Raw genomic sequence first — 15,486 nt, 5'->3', positions numbered from 1 at the left:
TTTACCTCCTCTGAGGCAGAGTACAAGAGGGTGCTCCTGTGCCCTAACCACCATGGTGGTCCTCCAGTGAATTTGCTTCTGGTATGTCTTGGAGAGCCCAAGACTGGGTGCAGTATTCCATGTGATGTCTCACAAGGAGCTAAGAGAGGAGAATAGCTGTGCCCTGGCTTCACCATTGCTAGTACAGCTCAGCACACAGTTGGCCATTGCAGGCAAGGGCACACTGCTGGTTCACACAGCTTGCTGTCCCCTGAGACACTTGGATTGTTTTCTGCAAAGCTGCTTTCTAGCAGTTTGGCTCTTAGTCTGCATTTCCAGAGTACTGTCATCCTGGGTGCCATGCACTTAATGTTTGAATCTGGGCTTCCTGAATTCCTGACAGCCCATTTTTTCAACCTCTGAAGGACCCTATCAATAGCAGCCCTGCCCACCAGTGCATTGGTTCCTCCCCCCAGGCTGGTACTATCCACAGCCTTGCTGAGGGTGTGCTCTATCCCATCTTCCAGGTCTTTAATATGGACGTTAAACACCATGGGCATGGTACTAATCCCTGAAGGATGCCAAAGTAACCAGCCATCAGTTGGACTTTGTACCCCTGATCACAACCCTTTGAGCCGAGTGGTCCAGCCACTTTGTCACTGAACTTATCTCCCACTATCCAGTTGATACCTCACCAATCTGCAATGTGCAGAACACTGTGTCAAAGACCTTCCTAAAATGAACACATCCTGAATATGACTTTTAGTCTTGCCACCAGCAGCGAACTCCTCGGCCATATAAGTGGTGGGAAATAAGTTCTCTTCCAATTTTTGCATCTCGTAGTTTAAGATATGCTTTACAGAAAGAGGAGTAGCTGTCTTTTACTGACTTGGAAAGGATGTTAAGCTTATTCTTTTAGAAATGATAAAGGATCAGAAAAAGCAAAATTTGTACCAGAAAAGAAAAAATGGGGATGGAGAACTCTGCAAGATGGTGCAGTAGGTAATTGGGATCAGTTTGGGTTTTAAAATCTTAATTCATAATATGCATTGTTTTTAGACATTTTCCTATGTGACTTTTAAAGAACTCAGTTTTCTTTATCTTTAACTTGATTTTATGAAAGCAGAGGGACAATATTTGTATAAATAGCTAAGTGACCTCCAAGAGAAAACATTGTTTCCCCATAAAGTGTGCTTATGAGGCATTTTGGAGATCTTTCACATTGAGTAAGATTTGTGTGTTGTAAAAAGAGAGAGTGTTTGGAAAACAGAATAGTGAATGAAGACTATAAACTCCGCTTATTAGGAAGGATCATAATAAATGTCATCTGTTATGCGTTCAGGTGTTGTCAATTGTAATCTGCTCGAAACCTTGCAATAGTTTTATATTGCAGTAGAAAATTGATAGAGGAATTTGCATATAACTTTACTAGTCTTGGTGTCTTTAGGATGTTACTTATGACTTGTGTAGTTTTGGAAGTAACTACAGTGCTCTGTAAAAAACATTTCAGCTGAGTACCTGATCTGACACATTTGTCCAAAGCAAAAAAGGAACCTGGTTGTGCAAAATTGTTTTTGTCATATTTGCATAACAACACCTAAAACCAGGCCCTCATGTTCAAATCTAAGTGTTCTAGGCTTTGCTTATGATACAAGCTATGGGAAAAGATATTTTTGTAAGTGAGTTATCTTATGTAAAATTATCTCTCTAGATATACCATTAGTATTCTTAGTTTTCCACTGTTGTTTGGAGTCACTCTCATTAATGCTAAAATGAATGGGCATTTATCAAATCTCATACCATAACTATAGTTATTAGCACTTTCTGAATGTAACTCCCTTCCCTCCACTAGTATGATTTTGACTTCAACTTTTAAACGTTTGTCGTCTGGTGTGAGGTGGATTTATGGGAGCGCAGTAGTTTTAGTGCCTTTTGGCTGGGTGTTTCTGATGACATCACTATGATCTAGACACAGCGTGTGACTCTAGTTGGTTCCAGTGTTAAATAGTTTCATAATTATGCTAGTTTTGGCAGTTTCCTTGGAACTTTCCCCATCTCTTTAATGAACGTGTTTTACTTCTGGGCTTATGAGACAGCCACATGCTTGAGAAATTAATAGCGTGCTCTTAAAGTTAACATTGAGCAGAGGCATGCAGATGCAGAAAGCTTTTGGATATATGTGTACTTAGGAATGCAACTTTTATAAGTTCATGGCCACTCTTATCATCTTCTAGTAATTGAAGAATATATTTGGCTTACAAACTATCTGTAACTGTTGCAAAAAATTGTGTGTGTTCAAGCTCAAAAAAACCCCAAAACAACCCATGCAGCTCTGAAATATTTTTGATAATTGTGTAATGTAAATAAATGAATGGATGCAATACCAGATATAAAAAAACACCCCTTTTTTCAAATGATAGATTGAATTCTTCTTAAATGTAGACATACTCTGTTACTTCATATAGATTAAGTCACATAGGTATATTTCTGAGATAAATTTGTTTTGTCTTTTGACACCATCTTGGAACGTGTACATTTTTGCTTGTGTTTAGGTGCAGCTTGGTGTAAATGATTTCCAACCATTTTCCATCACAGCAGACTTGTACCTCAATGAAATATAAAAAGCTTATTGTATTTAATGAATTTATAGGTTGAGATTTGAGGCTTTCTTTCAAAACCAACTGTATTTGAGGGTTCTATGCCCCTTTAAAAAAACTAACCTCCCCATCAAAACCCAATGTGCTAGTGTTTATTCCTAGCTATCTGAGAGTGGTAAAAACTTAAACCACTCTTACTTAATCCTTGTTCATAATACTCCAAAATATTTTATGTGAAGATTTTACATGAAGTTTTGAGAAGATGCATCAAACCTAGCTGTTGCAGTACATAGATGGAAAAGTTAAACTTGAATGTAATCGGACTTGATACAGTTAATGCTTCAAAAAAAGAATGCCTTCCCCATCCTCTTACCCCCTTTTTCTTTCTCTTGTAGTTGACAAAAATATTAAACAGTTAAGCGTAACGTGATCCTATCGGATCAGAACGTTAAATTGTTGCAGCACAACAATATGTGCAGTCCAGGAATGAGCTCAGGAAAGAAGGAAATGTGCTAATTGAGGTGTTTGGTCACTCTGACATCTTAGGATTTCTGCAAGTCTAAGCCATAAGTATGGTGACTCATCTGAAAAAATATTTTCATATCATATGCAAACTAGTTTCCAAGAAAGAGTATAGTTAAGAGTTATTTAAAAAATGTTAGCTTAAAAGTATATAATCTAAATTTTCTCAGTAAACTGGACAGGAAGGTGGGTTGAGCTTCACTGATTACAAAATATACGTGTTGATGAAGAGGCTTCCATCACCCTGGACTTAAAGACAAAGCAAGAGCTTCGAGCTTTCATTAGATCTGGTATGCCACAAAGAGAGAGGTGGCTTTCTTGTGAAATAGCACCATAGTTTGAAGTTCTGAGGGAGCCGTCAGGAGACTTGCATTCCTTGATGAAAAGAACCGAAGTTTGTCAGAGAAATTCCCTATAAACAGAATTGATGCTAAATGCTCATTTAGGTTTCTTTATGCATTGGAATGAGACAATCCTGTATGACTTCAGTGGCCAAATAACCATAAATTAAAAAAAAAATTCAAACAGCTTGTTTCAGTGCTGTATTAATAACTGGAAAATCTCAAATCCTTTATGGTAACTCATCCTTCTTTTAGAAACTATCATATACCCTTCTAATATGTGAATATGTCTATCTTATGCAATTGCTCCAAATAAATTCAAGCTCCTATCTTCATTTTATTTTTTTCTGAGACTAAGATTGTATTACTCTTTTTATTTTATTTTAGTTAGCGAAACGGTATTTCCACTTTATCAGAGAATTTCCATGTTATGTTGTTCAAGATATGGAGTCGAAGGAAAAAAAAAATCTCTTCAGTTACTTTTGCAGTTGTTGACTCATATTTAAAATGTATCATTACATGTAACTTGACTTTGTTTTTTCTTTTTTTTTTTAAATGAAAAAAAACCCCAAAACATCAAAAAGCAAGTAATGTGACGATTCCATTTTGTAATTTCTCTGAGATTATTAAAAATACCAGGCAGCATGCAGGGAAACACATGATCTGTCCTGTACAAAATGTCAGCACAGTTTAAGCTGTTTATTTTTTGGTGTTTAGAGGATTTAAGAATATTAAAGCTTAGTACTGTGGTACTTGACATTTGTTCCCCAAACTGTCTTTTTGTGAACACATTGTGTGATCTGAGCAGTGCCATGACCCAGAAAGCCTTTTGCATTGCAAGAGACTACATCTATCAAATAAGTAATTTGGCTTGGGTCAAAAGTTGTGTTTGCATCCTCTTTAGCCCATTCTTTTAATACATTTACAAGAATATTTGTACTACCTCTCTTGGCTTTCTTGCACTTGAGCCCTGTAGTTAAACTGTCATTCTGGAATGTAATGGGAATACTAGTAGTGTATTTAAAATCCTTGATTCAGCTAATTAAGATTTTCCTGTGTCTGAATTTAATCTTGTAAGGCTTATATCGCATTCTCTAATTATGAACCATGTTTCTACTTTTGAATTCCTTAAGTTGAATAAACTGTAAAAAAACTCAAGATGAGCAGGTGTCCTCAGTTCATTTATCTTTTCTGAGGTCATGTTTTACTATTATAGAAGTCTACAAAAATGTTTTGCTTTATGAATCAGCTTCGGTTAGTGGTATTAGGAAGGACATGACTGATATCTTAGAACCATCTGAGGTGGTTTGATGAGTAGGCATGTAAGCTCAGACCATTAGGTAGTTTCTCATATTTGTTTTGGTAGTCTGCATGACTCTGTTTAAAGGAATGCTTCAGCAAAAATGCAGCTAGATGAAATGTGCTCAATTGAAATTAATATTTAAATGACTGGTTTCTTTTTTAAACAAAAATTAGTCAAAGTATTAATTATGAACTTTTTTTTATGTTGTCCAGCTTGTTTTGTAATAATTTCTGTGTTACAGGGTTGAATTGATGGAAAAACAGTAACAGAATCTTGACCAAGTTGTTTTCTCCACATTTATTTTCTTTCCATTTGGTTGACACAGCTGCTTTCTTTTCCTCTAGCAGGAAGACCACGAAAGTTGTGGTTCCAGTTCAACAAATCGCAGTACCACGGAAAGCATGAAATCAGCAGTAAAACCACGACGAGTTCAGCAATCTGCTTCTCCTGACCCTGATTTGCCTCCAGGTAATCCATAATTTCATTTCCATGGTTTCTATTTGAGTTGTAGAAAATACCTGAAGTTCATTCAAATGTCCACAGTATTTAAGTTAGACTATAATATTTTTGTCTGCCTACAAATCATGTAAAGGTTGGTGAAGTACTTGTGTCTTAGAAAGTAGAACAATCACAAAATCACTATAAAATATGGTTTAATGCTGATAACCTTTCCATTTTATCAAATTCTTAAATTTACAAAACTCATTTACAGTGCAAGGTGGCACCATAGAATAGCTTGAGTTGGAAGGGACCTTAAAGATCATCTTGTTCCAACTCCCCAACCGTGAGCAGGGGCACCTTCTACTAGACCAGATTGCTCAAAGCCCTGTCCAACCTGACCTTGAACAAAACATCTGTGAGCAACCTGTTCCAGTGCCTCACCACCCTCACAGTAAAGAATTTATTCGTAATATCTAATCTAAGCCTGTCCCCTTTCAGTTTAAACTATTACCCCATGTCCTACCAGTAAGTACATGCACTTGTCATGTCCCTTTCCAGCTCTTGTAGACTCCCTTTATGTCCTGGAAGGCTGCTTTAAGGTCTCCCTGGATCCTTCTCTTTCCCAGACTGAACAACCCAAACTCTCTCAGACTGTTTTATTAATGTTTTTTATTGAGTCCTGTATCTACTAGCAGAAATTTTCACCAATTTTTTTTCCCAGATGTGGAATTTGAATGTGAATGTGGAATTTGGATGTTGAACTTGGTGATATTTTATGATATAAAAATGTCTAAGAAATTATGTCTCTGATTTCTGTTGCCTCTGCCTTTGGATATGAACTTTGGATATGTTGTTTTGTGCAGAAAAATGAAATTGGAGAGTACTGGAATGAATTGCATTTTGCCTTCCTGGGGCATGTAATTTTAGATGAGGAAAAGACATGACATGACAGTTTTGTTGTTAGGCTTTTTTGCTGTCTTTTGTTACCAGAAAATTTACACTTGACTTGAATCAAACGACAACATTGAGATTTAGTGTGTAGAATATTATATACTACGGAGTATCATCTTGCTATGGAATGGGTACTTGAAGAGACAGATCTGGAGGCTATTTTAGGGCTTTGAGATCCAATAAACTCCAGTGGCTTGGAATTGCAGGATGCCATTTCCTACCATGGACAGCAGTTCAGCTCTGGCTGCTCCTTGGCATTTGGTTCTTTGGGTCACACCAGCAAGCCACTGAAGTCAAAGGCTTGCCAAAAATTGGATGATTATATTGCCTCCAGCGACATTTTTAGGATTTTTGTACATTACTTCCTGTCTGGCAAAGTTCTGTAAATACAATTGACTTTGGTTTTGTGTGGACAAATAACACTGTTTAGTATGGAGCTTATGTGGTAAAAACTCCTAAGCTTCAATTTGCACATCCTGCATTTTAGTAAGATTTTGAGTCCTTTAGTTCTACAGTGTTCTCAGAGATGAAGCTAGGCAGAGTTAAGCTAAAAATGTACCTTTGGTAACAATAGACCACTGCTAAACTGAAGTTATTTAGAAGTGGCCAGTGATGGTATCAACTCTTCAACTATAGAGCTACAATGCTTTTGGAATGTTGGATCTCAAACTGCATTTGCAGCTCTTACTGCACAGTGCAGCCTCCTGGTTTCTGGATTATTTGGAAATAACATGCTTGTGGATTTTGTGTGGCACTTCAGAAAAGAATTTAGCCGTACAAGTTTTCTGGTGTTTTTAGTCACTTATTGTAGAAAACCTGTATTTTAGTGGCCAAGTTGCTCATAATCTTATTTTTAAAAATTACAAGAGTAACAAGCAACCTCTACTCGCATTTTCCCCACTTGTATTTAAAACAAAGCCCTTTTAAAAAAAACAAAACCAAAAAACCCCGAAACCCAACAAACTCTTTATTGTACATGAGCTTGCTGATGTTTATATTGATTTGTTTTGATAGGAAGGATTACAATTTCTTAAAAGACTGTTTCCCACTTGTGACAATATGATTCTAGTATACTTGAAACTAAACTTAGTCAGAAAGCTGGTATCTGTATGGTACTTCTAACAGTATCCTACACCACCAGTTAGTAAATATCTTCATAGACAGTTTTTAGCAAATCCATTACCCCTGTTTTATTTGGAAGATACACCTGCTCCCTCTCTTTATACACTTGGACAAAAGGACATGCAGGTGAAAGTGGTGTTGCATTTTTCTTGAATACCTCTGTAAATTAAAGTACAATTTGCCTTTTTTCCTTCTGTGATGCTGGGTTTGTAATGCTTTTGTCATTCACATCAGGAACATGTATATTAGGTTGACTTTGAAAGACCCTTGAAAGCAAAATATTGAAAAAAATTGGGCCTGTGGAGGGATAACTTCACTTTCTATAGTTAAATTAGTAGCTTGCTTTAAAATCATAATTAAATAACTGGTTATAATTTTATAGTTGCTAGTTAAATAGTCTGCAAAATATTTCTATGCTGAAATTAGGAAGAGGAACTAAATGCTTTGGACTGGCTTCTACTTACATACAGGTCGGTTTACATCACTCTAAGGATGAATATGGGTCTCTTATGCCCCTTAATTATTGAAATAATACATCTGGTTTTCTGAATTCATATAACCTGAAAACATTATCATATACTCTAAGGTGAAAAGTAATATTTGAGTATGAAAACAATGAAAAGCTACAAAAAGCAGAGTAGAATGGAAACAGCAACTTGAGTCTTTTCCTACTTACCTCACAAAATTTTGATGTTCAATTTAGTTTTTTATTTGAATTAAAAATATTGATACAAATGAGTCATATTTAATGCAAGTTTCAGAAAACTACCCTGTAGATTGAGGCCTGTGAATTTAAGCCTATGTCATTAATTGGCTTTTTTCAGCATAGTTACCAAATTAGAACTCTGTAGTGTGTATTAAATGTATTTTAGATGCAGGTAATGTTATAAACATAGAAATTTTAAGGCTTGATTTTTTTCAGCACAAATTAGTTATCTCCACACTTAGATTCAGTATACATAAAAGACAAAAATATGGTGGCATTTATTTCTTTATGATGTTGCTAAAATATGAGTGTTTACCACACACTATGAATTCCCAGGTGAGATTATTTTTCCGATCACATTATGTCTGAAAAAATGTAAATTGCTTTGTTCCCAACAGGCTTCAGTGCAGGTGCTTACTAGTTACATTGTTGACAGAAATTGGTTTTGATATACCTCACAGGGGTATTACTGAACAAGATGTGGAGGTATCACCTTTTGGAATGGGAAAAAGTAGTAGGCATATTAATGTTTAGGCAACTTGTAAAAAACTGTGAGGGAGTAGGTAGTCATAATATGAAAAGTAACCTAGCAACTGGTGTTCACTTTTAAATATCTTTCAAGTAAAAAAGTGATTGCCATTACAATTCTTTGTCTACAATAAATCTTAATCAGTTTGGAAAGTAATTAATCTCTTATGCTCCATTGTATTCATAGTATTTATAATAATTTTTTTATAATGTCTTGCATTTCTAGGATGCTGATGGACTTAACAGCTGCACAGAATGTTAAAGGGTTTTAAGTTGTGTGATTTTTTTGTTAAATAAAAGACAATGTTACTTAGTTTGTATAAATCTTGACTTTTTTTTTTTTAAGTGCAAGTTGAAAATAACGAATATATGGAAATAATGGAATTTATTACTAAATAAATGACTTTGGTATCATGTCTTCCTTATCACTCCCAATAATTTGCTTTATTTTATAGGTTATGTTCAGAGTTTGATTAGGCGTGTTGTAAACAATGTCAACATTGTGATCAACAATCTCATATTAAAGTATGTGGAGGATGATATTGTTCTCTCAGTCAATATCACTTCTGCAGAATGCTATACAGTGGATGAGTTTTGGGATCGAGCATTTATGGACATCTCTGGTGAGCAGATAGTTTTTATTTTTATATATCACTGTGGAGGCACTCTTAAATTCATATAGAAATTTGCAAGTCTCATAAAAACGGCTCTTTATATCAGAAGTGAAATAATTTCTGCTTGTTTTCATTTCTAATCAGTTTTTCCCTTGTCCTTACCTTGATTCTGAAAAACCAGTTATACTAATATAGATTGATTCTTAATGCATACCTGTATGATCACACATAATTACATTAGATGTGTTGCAGTCCTCTGCTCATACTTGCTGTCCTTTGAGGGTGTGTCATTCTGAGCTTGCTGCTGGCAGTGAGTGCACAGGCAATCAGTTTCTATTTTTGTGAATGAGCAGTAGCATATTAAGGCATTTCATTGCCCTTGTTTGTGATGATCTTTAAACAGGCTGGCTAGAGAGGCAGTAAAAAAAGAAAACCTCTGCACTGTAGTGAGCATGGCATAACAATTGCAAGACATGATTCATTTCGCTTCATGTTTTCAAGGGTAAAAGAAAACAACTTCTGATTTTTGTTTTGGTCTTCAGTATTTCAATGTTTCACTCCTTGAATTGACAACATTCACCTCTATGTCTAGCTGCTCTTGTTGACATTTGGTAGAGGTGGAATATGAGTACAGTAAGAGTACTAAGATCACACGGAAGATTTCAGGTAGAGTAGGGAATTCAATTAATGTTTTCCTGGACGTATTGTTTTTGTTCTGGCTAAAATAATTACAAATTCATATGACAAAATAACAAAATATGTTGCATGTTAAGATCACTGTAATAGCTCTTACTTGTTTTGGAAGATTCAAAAGAAAACTTTGGGGGAAAATCATGCAAAGTTACTTCTGGGAGAATAACGAGAATGATATTTATTGCACTTATGCTTCCACATGAAACAGTACTCCTATAGAAAGATCTAAGATACAGCGAAGGGGTGAAAATTTTAATTGGGTGTAACTAATCTGCCCTCACTTCTTATGCATTCAGCAGAAACGCCTGTGACTCATTAATCATATAAACAAGTACTTTGCTGCTGATTTGAATAATGACCAAATAAGTATCTTGTATTGATTTCTTTTAGTTAAGAACCTGTATGCACAATTTTTCTTATGCAATATATTTTTTTTAATCTTACACTTCTTTTAAAAGCCACCGATCTGGTACTGAGAAAGATGATCAACTTTTCTGACTGCACAGTATGTCTTGATAAGAGAAATGCTAGTGGTAAAATTGAATTTTACCAGGAACCTCTGCTGTACAAATGCTCCTTCAGGACTCGTCTACATTTCACTTATGATAACCTCAACTCCAAAATGCCATCTATTATTAAAGTAGGTATACAGAATAATGTTTCTTTCTACTCACTTGTGAAGTTTTGAGATTTTTCAAAAGATACTTTGAAATTTTAAGTAATATGAAGAGCTTTTGCTATTGCTTTTTGCTGCAGGAATTTTTAACTGTGTTTTGTGCATATGATGCAATTAGTTTACCTACAGTAACAGTATGTAAATAAGGAAATTATGCTCTCTAATATTTCCTTCTTTTTCTTGGAGTTTGAAAAACCCATCATTGTAAAGGGGCAAAAGAAAGTCTGCAGTTAATCTGTTAAAGTAAAAAAGCCAGTTGTCTTCTCAAAGGTGTCTGCAATAGAAAGGATTTTTTGCCTCAAGTTACTGTTTCAAGTGTAGCTCAAACTCTCATGAACAAGAAGAAACTTGAGTGTGTTAACACCGTGGAGTGAACCAAGTGAAATGGATTAGCAAGTCAGACTTGGCTCCTCGTGAGCAGGGGTGTGATGCTGTACACAGACGTCCCACACGAGGTGACATTTTTACATTTTGCAGTGCAGAAAAAAAACGTTGAGTTGATGGGGAGACTAAGCTACCTTACATTCCTAATTTTTTTTCTGCTCTGAATAGTCACACATGTAAGGTTCATCTCTCCTCCTTCCTGCTCTCAAGGCATATCAATGGTGCCCATTTAATTAGCTGAGAAGTTTTTTAAATTGGGAAAGAGACAGTGTTAATAAAAATTAATCTCCAGGTATAGGCACTGCAAAATAGTAGATTTTGAGATCAGTTTTGATGGACATTTCTCAAGAATATAATTTAGAAGTGTCACTCTTTTAGTTCATGTGATTCAGGAAGTCCTAGGTCGCTGTGAACTTGAGGTTGGGAGTTAATCTTGTCCAGTTTGCCAAATGCCCCAGTTTCTTCTATGTGCTGTACCACTCTATGCCTTTGGTTACTTCAGACAAATTTGAAGATTTATGGATGTGGTAATGACCAGATGCATATTTATCCAGCTAAGAATAATCACAAAATGCTGCACAGAATGCCTGGTGGTATGCATGTTTGCAGAAGCGTCCTTTCTTCATATGTGTACGTTGATTTATACAAAGACTGATTCTTCATACTGGGAAGAAACCTTTTTATTTCCTTTTATTTACTTTCTTCTTTATTCAGAGAAATGTGTAGCGATTTTGGAGTTTTGCTTATTTTGAGGTTTATAAACAAGTTGATGTGTATTCAATGATAGTAGGACTTATAATTATGTACCACAACTTTAGAATCTGTGATCTCCAATGATAATAAGGAATCATCATGTGATTGTCCTGTATGCTAAGGTTGCAGAGCAAAAGTTTATGGCCAAAATACAAGTCTCTGACAGTACACTTTAAATGTAAATGCTGACAATCTTCCATATACTTTAAAATGATACAGTTGTAAAAATGATGATCGTTATTATTTTATTGCTTACAATTTTTTAGTGGATATTGGACTAAAATAAAACTCATTCTAAAATACACAGCAACAGTATTAATTTAATTAAATTTGTATTAAACTTCTTTGGTCATCTTTGTTGGTCATTTATTGCTTCTGCCCTTTTTGAAGGCACATGTCAGTTTGTTCAAAGATGTCTTAATTTTTTTTTTTTATATACGTTGGTTTTGGTTGTGTTGCACATAGTTTACTTACCATTTTTCTTTTTTCATTTGTTCCTTTTTTTTCTCTTCCATTTTCTTCAATCTTTAAACATAAAATACTGTTTATGAAAATATTCAGAAATATGCACAATGAAATAAAATATTAGACATGATGCTAGATTAATATTTAAGTAAAGTAATAATTGTTTATTATGATTCATAGAATAAAGGTCTAAAGATAATGATTTTTAAGATCTTTATTATTTTTTAATATTTCACTGCCATACCATTATGCAACAAGTAGATCTGCAAATCTGCTGACCCATGCAAACTTGGATTTGGTAACTTTCTGAATGGTTTTATGCATGGAGATTGTGCATTGCGGGTCATCAGGTTGCAGCATTTTAAAGAGACTCTTTAAAATACTTAGCTAATCAGTGGAAATAGTTGTGTTTTCTTACAGTTGAAGCAAAAGGAGCTGTTATCAGTAAATACAACAGCTTCATTAATGGTATTCATTCAAGGACACTTCAAGCTTTGTAAAAGTCTCTGCTGTAAATGATATTACTGCAGCTTCAGTGTGTCTGAAAGGTAGGTTAGTGAAGGACAGTGGTTTGTTTCCCAGCTCAAGACAAAAGCCAGCAGCACTCAATCTTTCTCTCCAAATCTGTTGTTCACTTAGTAAAGGATATTTGATTTTCAGTCTTGAGAGAAAACTTCCAAGACATGTGCTCTTGGTTTCTTTGTAGGGACATTTTTGTAACCTGCATAATTTTGGTTATTGTGTCCATTGCAAAGTTTTGACCAAACTAATCTTAATGATTTTTATTGGAGTTAAAACTTCTCAAAGGAGGATGGTTCTTAAGTACTTAGGTATGTATTTGTATGCTTTTAAAATGGGAACACTAAGCTCCTATTTTCAGTTTTAGAATGAAAAGAGTGTAAGTGGGTGGAAGAAACACTTGTAAAATTACTAGAGTTGTAAGCTTTTTTCTGCTGTTCTTATAAAAACCATCCTGGGATGAGGCAACTGTAAGACAGATGAGCTGATTTTCACTGGGGATGTCAGTCCTGCCTCCATCTATTTGTAGCAGCACTGACATTTGTCTGACCTGTCAATCATCTAAGTCCACTCACTATGTTGACAGAAAGCTAACTTGACAAGAAGAAATAAATAGTTTCCTGCCAGTTTTAGGAAGAGGAGTGAATCAGCTGAGGAGCAGCTGAGTTCCACTGACCATGTAAGAGCAGGATCATGATGGGAGGGTTGTACCATACAAGATGTCCTGGAGTGTAATGTAATTTCAGTGAAGCTACTCTATAATTATCTTCATTGCCTACAATGCTATTTAGTGTTCCTGTTCTTGACTATGACATATGCCCTTTGTGACTTTAAAAAGGCTTCTGGCAAAATAATCCCTTTTTTTTTTCTTCCAAATCTTAAGATAGTTAGTTTTTCCTTATCTTTCCTGTGTTCTTCTGCACAGAAAAGGTTTGTGCACTTGCAACAGTGTTGGAAGTAGGAAAGAATCAAAATGAAGGACCTTATATATTAAAACCAATATATCTAGTGTTTCTTTAGCATGCAGAGATTTTTATGAAAAATGAAAATAAAAGTTCCGTCAGATGCACTTAAGTCACTTATGTTTTAGAAACTTTTTCAGCAACAATTGTAAAAAACCCCAAATAAATAAATGTTTATATATATGTAAAATATGTTACACTTGGTGTTTCAACCTGAAGGTCTCTTGTGTGGTAACCAAAAGAGTGTATGCTTTTGATTGTTGATGTCTGCACCCCTTTGCCTCGTGTTGTACTGCAGCTTTTGTTTTTGGAAATTGGAATGCCCATACCAAAAGGATATGGAGTTGTAAGGTTTAAAAGCCAACTTTACTGATGACCGAGCTTTGTTATTATTGTTTTTGTTCTCTTTCATATTATAGATTCACACATTAGTTGAAAGTTTGAAACTTTCAATCTCTGATCAGCAGCTTCCCATGTTTATACGTATAATGCAACTTGGGATTGCTCTGTATTATGGAGAAATAGGCAACTTCAAAGATGGGGAAAGTGAAGATTTGATTTGCCACACTAAAGATATGTTGGGAAATATTGCAGGTAAATACAACCTCTACTTTTTAAGCGGCAATGTTAAAAACATGAATTTATCTGCTTTTTGCAAAAATAAATGCCCAAGTCTAGTCCTTGTCAAGTATCTCTGCGGTTTGCTGTTTGTTAGAAGCAGTTCATTGTGCTGGGTAAGTATTTAGTACTCTAACATTCTTTTATATTAGGTTCCATAAAGAGTTCTGGTGGTCCTGACTAAACTGAGGTTAAACAGGATCCAGAAAGACCATTTTGGGAGTTGTGACACAGTAGAGTACTTGGGCTTTGTCACTGCATCATGCAACAAAGCACCTGTCCATAAGCAAGTGCTAAACCGGCAGCAGCCACGTTTGAACTAAATTAGAAATAAGCCAGAGTGCGTTCTGTTATCTTTCTTTGGAAATTGTTATTGACAATAGATATATCAGAACTTGTTCTAAACATCAAAGTACTGCTTTGCACTATGTTTTCAATAGTTCTGTCCATTTACATTGTCTGGTCTTGTTTGGGTTTTTATTTTCATACGATATGTATTCCCTCCTCTACATGTTTCTTCATAGTGGCTGTCGTGGTTTTAATTTAGTGATAGAAGATAAGTATAGCTTCCTCCTTCTGTTTTCCATACATAGAGCAACTAAACTAAAATGGTACTGTCTTATTTTAATGATTTCCAAAATAATAAAAAAATTTATAGTCCAAACTATTATCTGGCATATCTTACTGTTGCCTCTGTGTGTGCTGGAGCAAGAGGTATGTTAAATGGTGACTTAATTTTATGGTTACGTAGACTCAGTATTATGCATGACCCAGATCCTAACCCTAAACTACTTGAGTCATCCTTCATATCAATTCTTTTTCCTTCTATATCTGACAGTTGTGCCTCTTGGCTTTTTCCAAGATTTTATGTGCACCTCTTCTGTATTTCCTGTGTTTCAAGATTTACATTTGGATTGAAATCTGATCTCTAAGACTGTTTTGTGAAGAGAGCAGGAAGGAAGCTTGCATTGCCCTTGTGGGTGGAGGTGTCCTTACCTCTAAGCATGTGCATAGAATTCTCACCAGTGTTTTTTATTGCACTTTCTTCCATTATGCAAGTATAAATAATTACAGTAATAGACTAAAGACTATTTAGACTAAAGAGTGAAAGGTCTAAAATTTGTAAGAGTGGAATCTCTGAGTTTAAAAAGAAGTAAATAGAAATGGAATATGCCTATTTCTGTTCTCAGTTAAAAGGATATATTAAACATAATATTTTTCTCCTACAGGAACAGTATTGCATCCTTTACTACCTATAGTAATTCTGAAGTAGTTAATAACCCTTGAGAGTCCCATAAGAGTGGTGATGAAA

The 15,486-nt window shown here is 35.2% G+C and overlaps 1 protein-coding gene across 1 annotated transcript in view; it reads left to right on the top strand.

The window, feature by feature from the left end:
• The window catches only part of VPS13B (vacuolar protein sorting 13 homolog B), a 418,175-nt gene that overhangs the window by 36,029 nt on the left and 366,660 nt on the right, over positions 1–15,486 (top strand). The window contains 4 exon segments of the mRNA XM_050315121.1: positions 5,090–5,210; positions 8,946–9,113; positions 10,256–10,437; positions 13,976–14,150. Coding sequence (XP_050171078.1) covers positions 5,090–5,210; positions 8,946–9,113; positions 10,256–10,437; positions 13,976–14,150 — 646 coding nt within the window.

Source organism: Myiozetetes cayanensis, unplaced genomic scaffold, assembly GCF_022539395.1.
Source record: "Myiozetetes cayanensis isolate MyiCay16 unplaced genomic scaffold, myiCay2020 scf1, whole genome shotgun sequence".
NCBI classification, from domain to species: Eukaryota; Metazoa; Chordata; class Aves; order Passeriformes; family Tyrannidae; genus Myiozetetes; species Myiozetetes cayanensis.
Note: the sequence above shows the minus strand (reverse complement) of the source record. Positions and strands in the feature narration are given on the sequence as shown.